The sequence below is a fragment of the Protobothrops mucrosquamatus genome, unplaced genomic scaffold, assembly GCF_001527695.2.
Source record: "Protobothrops mucrosquamatus isolate PMUCROS unplaced genomic scaffold, P.Mucros_1.0 scaffold_182, whole genome shotgun sequence".
NCBI classification, from domain to species: Eukaryota; Metazoa; Chordata; class Lepidosauria; order Squamata; family Viperidae; genus Protobothrops; species Protobothrops mucrosquamatus.
In genome coordinates this window covers 39,578-53,016 of record NW_015386258.1, presented here as the reverse complement: position 1 = coordinate 53,016, position 13,439 = coordinate 39,578, and the positions used below count along the sequence as shown (strand labels likewise).

At 41.5% G+C, this 13,439-nt stretch overlaps 1 protein-coding gene across 1 annotated transcript; it reads left to right on the top strand.

Annotated features, from left to right (window-relative positions):
- Nucleotides 1-2,328: 2,328 nt before the first annotated feature.
- On the top strand, nucleotides 2,329-5,595 carry ZNF281 (zinc finger protein 281). The gene has a single exon (XM_015823914.2). The coding sequence runs from the start codon at nucleotides 2,329-2,331 to the stop codon at nucleotides 5,053-5,055; it is 2,727 nt and encodes a 908-aa protein (XP_015679400.2). The 3' UTR covers nucleotides 5,056-5,595.
- The last annotated feature ends 7,844 nt before the right edge of the window (nucleotides 5,596-13,439 follow it).

Genomic DNA, 13,439 nt, shown 5'->3' with positions numbered 1-13,439 from the left:
GCAATTAATTTTACAGGAGCAGATTTTAATAAGATTGAGTGATAGAAGCCAGAGGAAATTTCCTCTGTATAATGTGATTAATGTAAGTGCTATTGCACTTGCTGTTGGAACATGGAAAGCTGGATGTAGCTGCACCTTATTAACTAATTGTACAGAATATTGCTTCCACTTTTAAGTCGACATAAGGAGAGGATCACTGAAAATTTAAAGAAGGGCCTGCAGTATAATGGAGGGTACGTATTATCCCTAAGTTTATAATACAGTAGATTCCTATGCCAAATAGAACACTGGAATATTATCTGAACTAAACAGAAATGAACTAGGTTTGGACTGATTTGATGGCTCTATGTAATCAGTATAGATAAAATATACTCCAGCTCAGCATCCTTTTTTCATATATAATCTTTAACTTTATAAAATTTTGGGTTGCAAAAGCAAAAACAGGTGAGCTATGTTTAGCTAATCATAGCTAAACATTGCTCAGAGCAGGAATATGTTGAATTAGAAAAGTAACAGCAAAGGCAGTCAGAGGCTATTGAACATCAATACAATAATGAGAAGTGCTGCTTTCCACATTGGCTTGTATTAGGACGTATTTAAATAAGTTATTTTGTGATGTTTTTTTTAATTCTTTACACATTTCTCAATCTACACTTGCACCAACATTATTTTAATAACTCTGTTGAAACATATTTCTGCTCGCTTATACTTGGTATATTTCATTACGAATTTGTTTCATGCTAACTATAGCTCTTTGATATTGCTTTACTTAATTTTATAGAGGTTGCCTTTTAATTTGTGAAGGAACTTAAAATTGTTTGCACACCTCTTAGCTTTTCTCAGGCAGTTGACAGAACAAAGAAATATATCCTGAAGCTTTGACGGTGACTCCCCTTTTCTAGGATAGTGATTAGACTAACATTGTTTTAAAGCTGCAGAGCAGATAGAAATGCAGAATATAGGATAAGTGTTTTCTATTAGTATTCTTTACATCTGGCACCTTTCCCTAAAGGCTTTACAGTTTCAAAGTGGATGTGACCTACTATATAAAATTGCCTCTCAGGCATGATTTGTGGGCAGTTAAAATAGGTTTGTTAGATATCACATCTCCATCTCCCTTTTAAAAAGTAAACAGGGAAGGAACATGAGGCAGGAAATATGGCAGGAACTAGAGATTCCTTAAGTTTAAGTCCACAATTTGAATTGGATACCACATCAATAACTGAAAAATGCTATTGACAGAAGAGTTTTCAAAATTTCTATTGTCAATGCGATCTGTTACACAGTACTGGTTTTGCCAGGAAGTATTTCCCCTATCTAATTCGAACCTATATAGTAGCAGCCGTTTCAACATTTAAACCTTATTTGGCCAAAAAAAAAGTATTGCTCATGTAATGGACTTCAGTGATTAGCTGCAGGAAACACAAGTGATAGCGTTTCTCCCACACTTCATGCATGCTTTCGTGGGAAGCCCGTTTGCATTCAGTGCCATTTACACTTGAGGAACATGCACCCAATTATTCAAAATCCAAAAAGAACATTTGTAACGCCTGGGCCGCCTGTGAGCTGGATGCTGCTCCCCTCCAGACATCTAGAAACTATGCAGACACGCGTGTTAACTGCATACGTGTGACACTGGGTTCATATATATATATATAGAGAGAGAGAGAGAGGGAGAGAGAGGTATGGGACATGCATGAGGCCAAGTGGCCCCTAACGCGGCCACCGGTGCCCCTTTATGGAGCAAGGAGCAAGCGCCCTGCCGGGAACGACCGAGTATAGCTCGATCGCGTTGACAGTGAGGTAATGCGCTCGCGGGAACGAACCAGAGGGAGGGGGCGCGGGAGGGGGAGATGCAGGGGGTCAACCCGCGCCTGCGCCTTCCTGCCTCCCCAACATTAGTGCCCTCCTGACTGGGCAATCCTTCCCAGCATGCCGCGCGTGGCGCATGTGCAGTAAAGGCCTTCCAGGAGGCTCTGCTAATTCCATTGTGGCGATATTTTTAACTGGAGGCGGCGGCCGTCAGGAGGAAGCAGCGGCGGCGGAGGAGGCGGCGGGACGAGGTTGGGCCGGGTGGGGCCGAGCGGCGACGAAGGATGCGCCCGGCTGTCGGCGGCCGTGACTGGCGGGGCTAGCGAGTGTGAAAAAGCACGGAGCGCGAAAGAGACCGGGCCGGCCGGCCAGCCGGCGGGTGAGTGAGTGAGTCAAAAGCGAGCGAGCGGCGCAGCTGCGGGGTCCGGCAGCAGAAGCAGCCCCTACGGGCCGCGCCTCCTCCCTGTTTTCTCTTCCCCCGGCTTTGCGGCTCCCCTTCCTGCCTACGAGCGGAACATGAAACTCGGCAGCGGCTTCCTGAGCGGCGGCGGCGGTTCTTCCAAGAGGACGGCGATGGAGCCCACCTTCCCCCCCAGCATGGTCATGTTCAATCACCGCCTGCCGCCAGTCACTAGTTTCACTCGCCCGGCCGCGCCCCCGCAGCATTGTGGGCTGACTTCTGTCTCTGCCACCGCCGCCGCCTCTTCTTCATCCTCCTCTTCATCTTCCTCCTCTGCCACCGCCACCACTGCCTCGGCCACCGAGACGCCTGTCCCTCCGCCTCCTCCCCACCCCCAGGGCATGACTTTCAAGAAAGAGCCGACAGGAGGGTTTCCTCTCACCGCCACCTCCTCCTCGTCCTCGTCCCAGAGGAGCTCCTGGGGTTTCTTCCATTCCTTGATGAACATCAAACAGGAGAAGCCCAGCGATCAAGAGGATGAAGAGCAGCAACAGCACCGTCACCACCACCACCACCACCATCACCATTATGGGGGTCTCTTTGGTATAGCTGGGGAGGAGAGGCATCCCACTCACGGTGGTGGAGGAGGTGGAGTGGACGGGGCCAACCAGAGTGTGATCCAGGACCTCAGTCTTTTTCACCATCTGCATCATCATCCCCATAGAGGAGATTTGTTACTGGGCATCAGAAGCGGTGGCGAAGTAAGTGCTTCTTGCTCAGATGAGCCTAAACACGATGCCCAGACCAAGAAGGTGAAGAGGCCAAAGTCAGAATCTCAGGGAAACAAAGCTAAGAAGAAGCCGAACACTTCAACCAAGGCCCTTGTGGCAGGAGATGGAGAAGCTGCCATGCTGTCCCCTAGCCAGAAACCTCATGTCTGTGAACACTGTAATGCTGCCTTCAGGAGCTCCTATCATCTGCGTAGGCATGTGCTCATCCATACTGGTGAGAGGCCTTTCCAGTGCAGTCAGTGCAACATGGGTTTCATTCAGAAGTATTTGCTTCAACGGCACGAAAAAATCCATAGCAGGGAGAAGCCGTTTGGATGTGACCAATGCAGTATGAAATTCATCCAGAAGTATCACATGGAGAGGCACAAGAGAACGCACAGCGGAGAAAAGCCATACAAATGTGAAACCTGTCAGCAGTATTTTTCAAGAACTGATAGACTTTTGAAGCACAGACGTACATGTGGAGAAGCCATAGGGAAAGCAGGTGCTGGAATGGATCCTGGGCCATCAAATCATAGCATGGGCAACTTGTCTATGTTGTCTCAGGGAAATACAGGTTCATCAAAGAGAAAAAGCAAAGCAAAATGTATACCCACTGAAAACAAAGAACATAAACCTAGTCATAAAATATCTGAATCTCAAATTGCATCTAATATGTCCTTGCAGAATTACGCAGTAGAGATTCCAATAGTGTCTTCCAGTGGTGGCTTGATTGGCACTGGGTTGGAAGAGCTACAGAAAAAGGTGCCAAAACTAATCTTTAAAAAAGGAAACCGGAAAAGTGCAGATAAGAGCTTTCTTAATTTTATGTCGCCATTACCAGACCTTCTTGGTCAGAAGCAATTTTCTGGAAAACCAAGTAGCTCTCTTGGCCTAGTCGCAAATACCAGTGTAGATGCTATTGGCCTTCTCCAAGCAGCAAGTGGCAAATCAGGTCAAATAAGTAGCAATTATGATGATGCCATGCAGTTTTCAAAGAAAAGAAGATATTTGCAAACCGCCAGCAGTAACAGTGCCTTTTCTATAAATGTTGGGCATATGGCCTCCCAGCCGTCTGTTATTCAGTCCGCAGGGGTAAGTGTTATGGACAGTGAGACCCCATTATCTCTTATTGACCCAGCGTCTCTTAATGCTGACATCAAATCTTGTCATGATAAGTCTGGCATTCCTGATGAAGTCTTGCAAAGTCTTCTAGATCAGTACTCTCACAAATCAGAAGGCCAGAAAGAAGATCCCTTCAGCATCGCTGAGCAGCGTGTGGACTTACAAGCTTCAGGAGAACATACAGAGATGGTTCAAGAGGAGAACATGAGTCCCAGTTCCCAGGCAGCTTCAAATGACAAAGCAAGCATGTTGCAAGAATACTCAAAATACCTCCAACATGCTTTTGAAAGAACAACCAATAGCACTGGTTTTGCTTTTGGTCCCAGTTTTCAATTTGTAAGTTTATCTTCAAGCCTTCATAACCATAGTTTGTTTCCAGACAAACAAGTGTACACTACGTCCCCACTTGAGTGTGGTTTCAGCCAATCCGTTACCTCAGTGTTGCCATCTGCATTGTCAAAGCCTCCCTTTGGGATGTTGCTTGGATCTCAGCCGGGTTTTTATTTGTCTGCTTTGGAGGCAACCCATCAACAGTTGACTCCTTCACAAGAACTAGATGACCTGATAGACTCTCAAAAAAGCATAGACACGTCATCAGGCTATCATTCTACACCTCAAAAACTGAATAGCCAGAAGGAACAAAAAACCCTAGAAACTTCAACAAGCTTTCCCATTCCATCTCAGGAGCTAGCTAACCAGATAGATCCTCAGAAGGACCTAGAACATCGAGCAACATATCAGATAGAGACCTTTGCACAAGCATTTGGTTCTCAGTTTAAGACGGGCAGCAGGGTGCCAATGACTTTTATTGCTAACTCTAATGGAGAAGTGGACCATAGAGTAAGGACTTCAGTATCAGATTTCTCAGGGTATTCAAATATAATGTCTGATGTTAGTGAGCCATGTAGTACGAGAGTAAAGACCCAAACTAGCCAAAGTTATAGGTAGAGTCTCACGTATGACTAGGCTTAGGGGGTGGTCTTAATGTGTTAGTTTTATTTTGATAACACTGCCATTGGAATGTTTCTACACGATCCTAATACAAATAATGTAACACGCCCTTTCAATGCAACTTTTCATACTTAGTTTTGTTAATGTAATTTTAGATTGGTTTGTATTATGATTTTTAATCAGATCAATAGACATTATAGTTTGCATTTTTTTGTGTTTATGGGACAGTGTTTAGCAATCAAACTTACTTAACTTAGTTTGTCAGGGAATAGCCCAAAAATTACAACTGCAAAAAAGAAAAAAAAATATTAAAAACCAAGACAAAAAAAAATCACTTTTGTTTTAGGATTAAGATTATGTTTAATTGCTTTACTCTCAGGAAAATGTAATGAAGCAAGGCGATTCTGTACACGGTTGGTGTATTGGAGATCTGAATTTACAAATAAGTGGTAACTCTACTCTGCCATTTAACTAAGGGTTCTAAGACTTTGCAAATTGCTGTCTTGTATCTGGGTGATATAAAATTCTGAGAATTTAGCTGCCTAAAGCTTGTTTATAGTTTTTAACATACTATTTTATTTCTTTTCCAGAGGATAATGCCCATTCCATATTTTTAGGATAGCTACTCTCAGATCCTTGGTATGTTTCCTGGAATGATAGCTTTAAGAAAAATAATGTCCATCTCCCTTCCCCCTGCCCTTAGAAGATTATAATTCTGTAAAGAGATATTAATGGTATAATCTACAAGAGGATTTTGAAGTAGTAATTTGATGTCATTGTAGCCCCAAATTCAAATTACAGTAATAATTTATATACACTTTGGAATGCATTATTTATTATATATTTTTAAAAATCTGTTCAGTTGGCCTCCAACCTTTGCTCATTTTTTTAAAATTATCTTAAGCTGTCTTTTTTTAATCATCTGTTTTGTATACCAAGTTTGTTTGCCAAGATTGTGATATTTCTTTTCTTGTCCCTTAGCTTAACAGCTGGAATTTTAGAAGATGTACATTCCAGAAGATTACATAACATTATGTACTTTCAGATGTCTCGTGATATCAGGAGTTAAAACAATGGAATACCCCTTTTATTTTAGAAGTCTATAAAGTTTTCTATATAAGATACAGTAAAGAACAATTAGTTGTACATAGGGAAGTCTCCCAGTGTGCATTGGGATTTGCATCCACAAATTCTCTTGCATTTTGGGATGGGGTGGGATTCAGATTACGTGTGGGTTTTAAGGATGTGTAGAAGACTTTGTAGGCTTGGGTCATGAGACTACACTTGGATTCAGAGATTGTCCTCAACATATGAACCATGTGACAGGTACCTATTTGGTTTCTTGTAGCCAGAATCTTCCTAAGGAATTTTTTGCTCAAATTAATGTATATTTTGTGGTACATTATTTATGATAGGTGACTCTTGATTAAAGCCTGTGAAGCCACAAAAACCTGCTAGAGAACCTAGTGGCTATTTTAAAACTGCTAAAAAGCAGTTGCACTGTCCAGAACCACTTTTTTTTGCAGATTTTCTTTTTTTTAAAAAATAGTTTTTAAATGTAATTTTCGTGATGTTTTTGCAGATTTTTAAAATGTACTTTTGGTGATACTTCTGCCTTAGGGGCTTTCAGAAGGCAGAAAAATACCAGTGGTTGTTTGCGGTCTTATTGTGTAATTGGCCCGTTTCAGGTGTTCATGTATAATAAAGTGATTAACATTGTGCAAGTGTAAAACACTTCAGTTATGAAGATGTTTACAAAAACTATGAATTCTTAAATTGTTACAGAATGCTAAATATACCCATTTTTTCCTCTTCTTCCTGCCTACCAAATCAACTTGAACACTTCACCAAATGAGACATCACCTTATTACTAATGAGTAATTAATTAAATCTCATTTAAGTATATATATATATATATATATTTGATAATGTATTTCCTGTCCTTCAAATTAGTGCTGTTAATTTCCCCTGCCATCTAGTTATAGAGCACAATTTATCATCAAAGGATGGAATATATCTTAACCACTGTGTAGTTCTGCTATGGGTTTTTCTTTGTCTTTTGGGGTATTTTGTTCCAGTGCAGTTATTTCTTTTCTTTATTTTGTGTGTACTGGATAGTATGGATAGGGATTGTTTGCTTTAGATTGTGACCAATTAAAATGCTGTTCACACAACTAAGGAAAGAAGATGCCATTGTATTATCTATCCAGTTACACCTCTGGCTTTGTTAAAACAATTCCATGAAATGCTTGAAACTGAACGCTGGAACAAAAGAAGAACATCTTGCTTGCTTTTAAAAGGTATTTTTATTGTAAAACTTCTTTAGGTGAACAATAAAAACACAGTTTTTCGTTATTTTGAGCTTTAAATTATTTATCTTACTTTATATGCATTAGGGCTTATTTCTTTGGAGATGCTTTTCAAATGAATGATTAGTAATATTAGATTACTTACAGTAAAGGGGTACAATTTGACATATTTAGAATACTGAGAAGTGTTAGCAGTAATTTGGTTTTATTTTAGTGGCCTTGGAATTCTGTTAGAAGGATAAGATGTCAGTTGGATAAATTAAGAGTATTGCATTGCCTCGCCTCATTTTATATATTTGGGAGTAATTAATAGGACTCCTTGAAATGGAAAGGAAGCACAGTTTTACATGTTAGGTTAAACCAAGGTTTATTTTAACCATTGTTGAATTATGATCAGATATTTAGTATAGAACCAGAAGGCTAAATTCATTTTCACCTGATTTCCTAGACCCACCAGAAAATTGATGAAAGATTTTGGCTCTTAAACGAGAGCTTCCAGGCATGCAGTCAGCATCTTTCCACTGAATTCAAGGGCAAATATTTTAATATCCAGATGAAGGGATTAAACTCTAGTCCTAACCTAGGTAGGGTTTAGTTGTGCTGCATCGATGCCAACATAACATGCTAGGGATACTCAATGCTTCCTTTGAACGGTTGTCAAAATGAAGTGCTGCTTTGAAAACTGACACAATTCTGCTAATGAGCTCAATGAACTAGTCATGAATGTGAGCAAATTTTGTTTTCCAAATTTGGTAAGGATAGCTTTCAGAGGTGGAGATTAATAGGAAACTATGGGGAGGGGGCCAAAAGTTACTGCATGATATTTATGATACATTTTTGTTCTAATAGCTCATATGTACTATGCTATCGTATAATCCTTGCAACAGTTGGTTAAAATATATTTTTGAAAGAGATAACACCTTTTATATTATGTAACTTTATATTGTGTAACTATAGCAAAATGTTAATGCACCAAACCCAAAAGTTTAATTCTTTATGGTTTCCAAATAACCAGTAGGGGAAATGCCCTCTAGGACCAATATAAAGGTAGGTCTATTATTAGAATCTTGGACCAAATATGATGGTAAATTGGCTGTTGAAAACAAGAGAAAGAAAGATTTCCCAGGGAAGATCTTTTCAGTTTTTAGACTGAAATAATAAGTAGAAGAAGAATAAGCTTCAGAAGAGGAAGCATGAGAACCTAATCATGGAATTTAAGATAACTATCTTTTTAGTCCCATTTTCTAGTTTTATTCTACCTTCGTAGTAAATAGTGATGTTTAAATGTTTGTGAACCCTTTTGGGTTTTCAACATTTTTGCACAATATGACCTAAAACGTGATCTGTTCTCCACGGTCCTAAAACTGGGTAAAAACCCAATCAAATAAGTTAAAAGCGTTATATTTGTTCACTTATTTATTGAGGAAAATGATCTAAAGTTCCATATTTGTGTGTGGCAAAAGTATGTGATTATCGGTTCCTTTACAGGAGAAATTAGAGTGGGATGTTTCATTCAGTGGGGTGATAGGTGTAAGGGTGATGTCTTGCCTTATTTAAATAAGAGAATTGTGGGTATTCACTATCAAAGTCTGATCTTCATAACAATGGTATGTGGAAGTGTTTCAGGGCATAGATATCTGAGGACCTCTGAAAAACGTTGATGCTCACCAGGCTAAGTTCGACTTCTGATGATTACCTGTACCCACCCATCTTTTCTTGAATTGCTTTAGTTTAGGACAAATAACCTAACAAATGATTGAAGAACTATTGATACTCTGGTGATGATAATAGCAGCGATAATAATAATAATTATTAATAATAAATAATAATAAATAATAATAATGGCCAGTATCTCACATAATCAAGAAATTTTGTAAAAAATTGGATTTTGATCCTAACTTGTGTAATATTTCACTTGAAAATACCCAAATCTTGTGAGATTGCGTGAATTCCCAAGCTTTTAAATTAAAAAGGGCTGTCTTCTCTCAGTAGTTTATTCAGTACCTGTCCAATTTGGCCTAGTAGACTGGGGATGCTGCAGTCCTGTCAGCCAAGGGATATTGGCTGTTGGGGATGAAGAGAAGTACCTTCTTGGCAGTAGCCCCTGCCCTTTGGAACATTCTTCCTTCAAAGCTTAGCGTGGCCTCAACCCTGTTAACCTATCCTAAGGCTTTAAAGATGTGCCCAAGCCTGGAGTCTTGAAAGTGTTAGAGGCTCTGTTACCTGACTGCACTATTAATTTTTAGGTAATTATAATTTTCAGTTGCCTAAATGTATAATTTGTAATTTTTTGTCTTTTTTTGGTTTTAATTATTGTGACATTGTTTGTTGCCCAGAGTCAATTGAATTTAGAAGGGCAGCTATAGAAATTGAACAAATAAATAAAATTAACTTGGCATCTGAAGGGCTCCACGTGTTGTGATGCCCATATGGACCATGTTGCTAAATCCTAGCTTATGCAGTGATCCTCAAAAGCTTTGTGCCAGTAGAGGTAGGCGTGAAGGCCTCAAGGAACTCCGGAACTAAGGTAGCAGGATGTACATCTTTAAATATTCCACTTGATAAAATACTGTCAGATGTAGTGGACAATAAATAATTGGAAATAGTCCTTCCAAGATGCACATGCCACAACTGCAAGTGCCTGTGTGATTTGCTGGGCAAAGTTTCCTTGGGCTGTTTTAACAAAGCTATTTTGATCTGTGTTATCTATAGATAGCTAATCGAGCAGTAAAAAAGAAAAATCCCTCCCACTGCACATTATTAGTAATGACAGCATACTAAGAATTTACCTATTTTCTCAGACTCGTACAATATTAAACTTCATCCTCTTTTTAAAATTCTTGTATACATGATGTGTTGAAATTTGGGAGAAAAATAAAAATGTTCTTTTTTTATTTTTCTGCAGTTCTGCAAAAAGGCTTAGTTTATTAACGTAACATGTTACATGACTCTGGCCAATACCTTGTTTTGCCATAAGGCAGAGCCACACAGCTCACGAACCATTTTATGGGTCTTTCAAGGCAACTTAAAGCAAGTACACTTTGGATATATTACACTTAATCTCTTGCAGAAAAGATGATTATGTGCCTCTCGTTGTGTAGTGGACTCTGAAGTTGAGCTTAATGGAACACATCCATTCTCGGACTTTGAATTGAAGTGCAATTCATTTTAAAATTGAGTTGTATCTATATACTATTAAAAAAACTCTTTAAGTCTGTAGCTTTCAATTGGGCAAAACGGGGCATCATAGAGCAACATTTTTTGAATCCAGGTACTCAGATGAACTAACTTACAGAATGCATCTAAAATCTGGGGCCCATTATTCCCAGGGAATTGAAATTTGGAAAATCACTGGCTGCTTCAGCATTGCTGTAGTCAACTGCAGTCCTATGATTGTCATTTCCAGTGCTCCCTGCCAGTTTTCCAGAAGGAAGGCGAGTGGAGAAGCTGGCAGGAGGTTGGAAATCCCAGGCTGGCAGGCAGATAAATGACTTGCCAGGTGGGACACAGAGTGAGGTGGTGTATGGAAGTGCAGAGGAGACACTACATAGGTTAGGGAAGATGCCCAAGAGGCACCGTGTAGATCAGGGAGGATGTGCTAGAGTGAGTGTATGCAGTAGGCAACCTGTGGGTCAGGGAGGATACATGACAGTGCAAAGGGGTGCAGAAGAGGCAATGTGTTCAGGGAAGTTGTGTATGGGTGCTGGAGGTGTGAAAGGATGCGAGGGAGGTGAGAGGTTTAAGGAGGGCGTGTGAACGTACATGTTGATGTGCAAGAGGCTCAGTGTGGGTTGGGGAGAATGCATGGGAGTGTGTGAGAGGTGTGCATGGGTTCAGGCAGGTTGTAGAACAGCATGATGTAGATTGGGGAGAGAGTGCAGGAGTGCCCAAATGATAGGTAAGTAAATATCCCTGAAATGACGCAATGGATCATGTTGTATTTAATTTTGTATAAAGACATAACCAATATTCTTCTAGAAAAATATATTTTATTGCATTATAGCGTTTATTTTATTCCATTTCTTTTTCTACCTGGGTTACTTATTACTTTTTAATCACTTAATTTTAAAAATACATACTTTAATTCACATTGTTTGAATGGGTCATGCAAGTTTTGCTTTACTATTTCTGTCTTATTTTAGCCCTATTCTTTAGGAGAATCTATAATGTTATTTTTTAAAAAGCACCTGAATTTTCTGGAAGCTCGCATCATGCATATTAAAAAAAATAGGGAATTTTTTTTCAGTTTGGACAGAATGAAATTCTTTTATCCCTCTCCCCCATTTTCATTTACTTGAGAAAGCATGCTTGGACTGACCAATGTTCATTTTGATTTTGCATCTCCTTTGACAAGGCCCAGGGATTAATATAGTTAAACTCTATATTAGCACTCAGCTAGTTTAGATATTGTAGGCATTCCCAATTTGATATGTATTGCTTTGGGTTACAATTCCTATTATCCTTGACTAGATATAATGCGAATTGTGGACCAGGACATCTGGAGGATGCTAGCGTAGGCACAACTTTAGGAACCTAACTGTATCAGGTGGGGCTAAAATGGAGGTAGAAGATGACTATATACTATCACCCCTGTTTTCCTCTAGTCCAGTGGTTCTCAACCTTTTTAATGCTGCGACCCCAACCGGTCGTAAGTCGAGGACTAAACCGGTCGTAAGTCGAGGACTAAACCGGTCGTAAGTTGAGGACTACCCAACCGGTCATAAGTCGAGGACTTTCCCTGCCCGGGAGCGCCGCGCATGCGTGGTTCCGCCCCCTGCGCCGGCCGAGGCGTAGCTGGCAAGTGGCAGAGACGGAGCAGGCCGACCACCAGCTGGCCCAGCCCAAGGGAGGTAAGGCACCCGCCGGAAAAGGGGGGAAAAAATGGCGGACAGCCTTGCTTGGCGACCCCCGTGAAATGGTCGATTGACCCCAAATGGGGTCCCGACCCACAGGTTGAGAACCACTGCTCTAGTCTTTTTTTGAACATTGTATATCAGTGATGGCGAACCTATGGCACGGGTACCAGAGGCGGCACTCGGAGCCCTCTCTGTGGGCACACATGCCGTTGCCCCAGCCTTGCCTCCCCCCGTGATTCCCGCCTCACCAGCAGCCCCCCTGGAGGAGAGTCACCCCCGAGCGTGGCCCACGCGGAGCAGCGCAGCCAAAGATATGGCAGCCAGGCAGCGTAGGCAAGACTCTGCCCTAACGCCCCATCACGCACAGTTGATGCTGCGGGGCATAGGCAGAGGGCATGGCCTCCATGGTGCTGCTGGGCTACCTGGGTGATCTGTGGCGGGCCCTGGAGGTGGTGAGTGGCCCTGCGGGCAGGTGGGGGCAGGGCAGGGGGTGGAGCTGGGGCGGGGCCAGTTTTTGGGCACTCGATCTCAAAGGTTTGCCATCACTGTTCTATATCCTGGTTGGCACTTTCACATGGGGATTTAGTGTTAATTTGGTTCAATGTTACATTCCTGCATTTCTACCCAGTTGATCTGTTTTGAATAACTGGCCTATGGTGCCGGTTTATTTTTTGAGATGAAACTTCCTTTGGTAGAAACTCATTTCATTCCATTGTCCTGCCACTCCATCAAGTAATCAAGTATTACTGCTTGGCCAATTTTAATGGCTCAAAAGGTCTTGTCACATTTTCCTAGTGAGAGCACTGTGGTTTATAAAAAGTGACAAACCAGTCATTTTATTGAAGACTGGGTTAGGACACTGATAGAGTGCCATGTTTTGCACTCTGGTCAGCTGGGTGATATGAGGATGGCGACGGTGAAAACCACTTTAAACTTTCACAGGATACGCGTGTGTGTTGGGAAACAGTGGCAGTGGCAATTTCAGATCAAATCCATCTTTATTACAGTGACAGACAAGCCTTCCCAGCGACCGTAGTCGGGTGAGGAGTGGTCAGGGCCTTGGCAGGGCCTGGGTTTGGGCCTGGATTTGGATTTGGCCCCCCCGGCCTAGAGGACCCGGTTGGATGACCCGCGAATTACATCTTGCAGCCTGGCTGGTTTCTCCGTTTGGCCTTATGTTTGAAAGACCTAAGGGGATCAAACACCATCCCCTCCT

Coding starts and splice junctions, on each gene's coding strand:
- ZNF281 (XM_015823914.2), top strand. CDS start 2,329: ATGAAACTCGGCAGCGGCTTCCTGAGCGGCGGCGGCGGTTCTTCCAAG.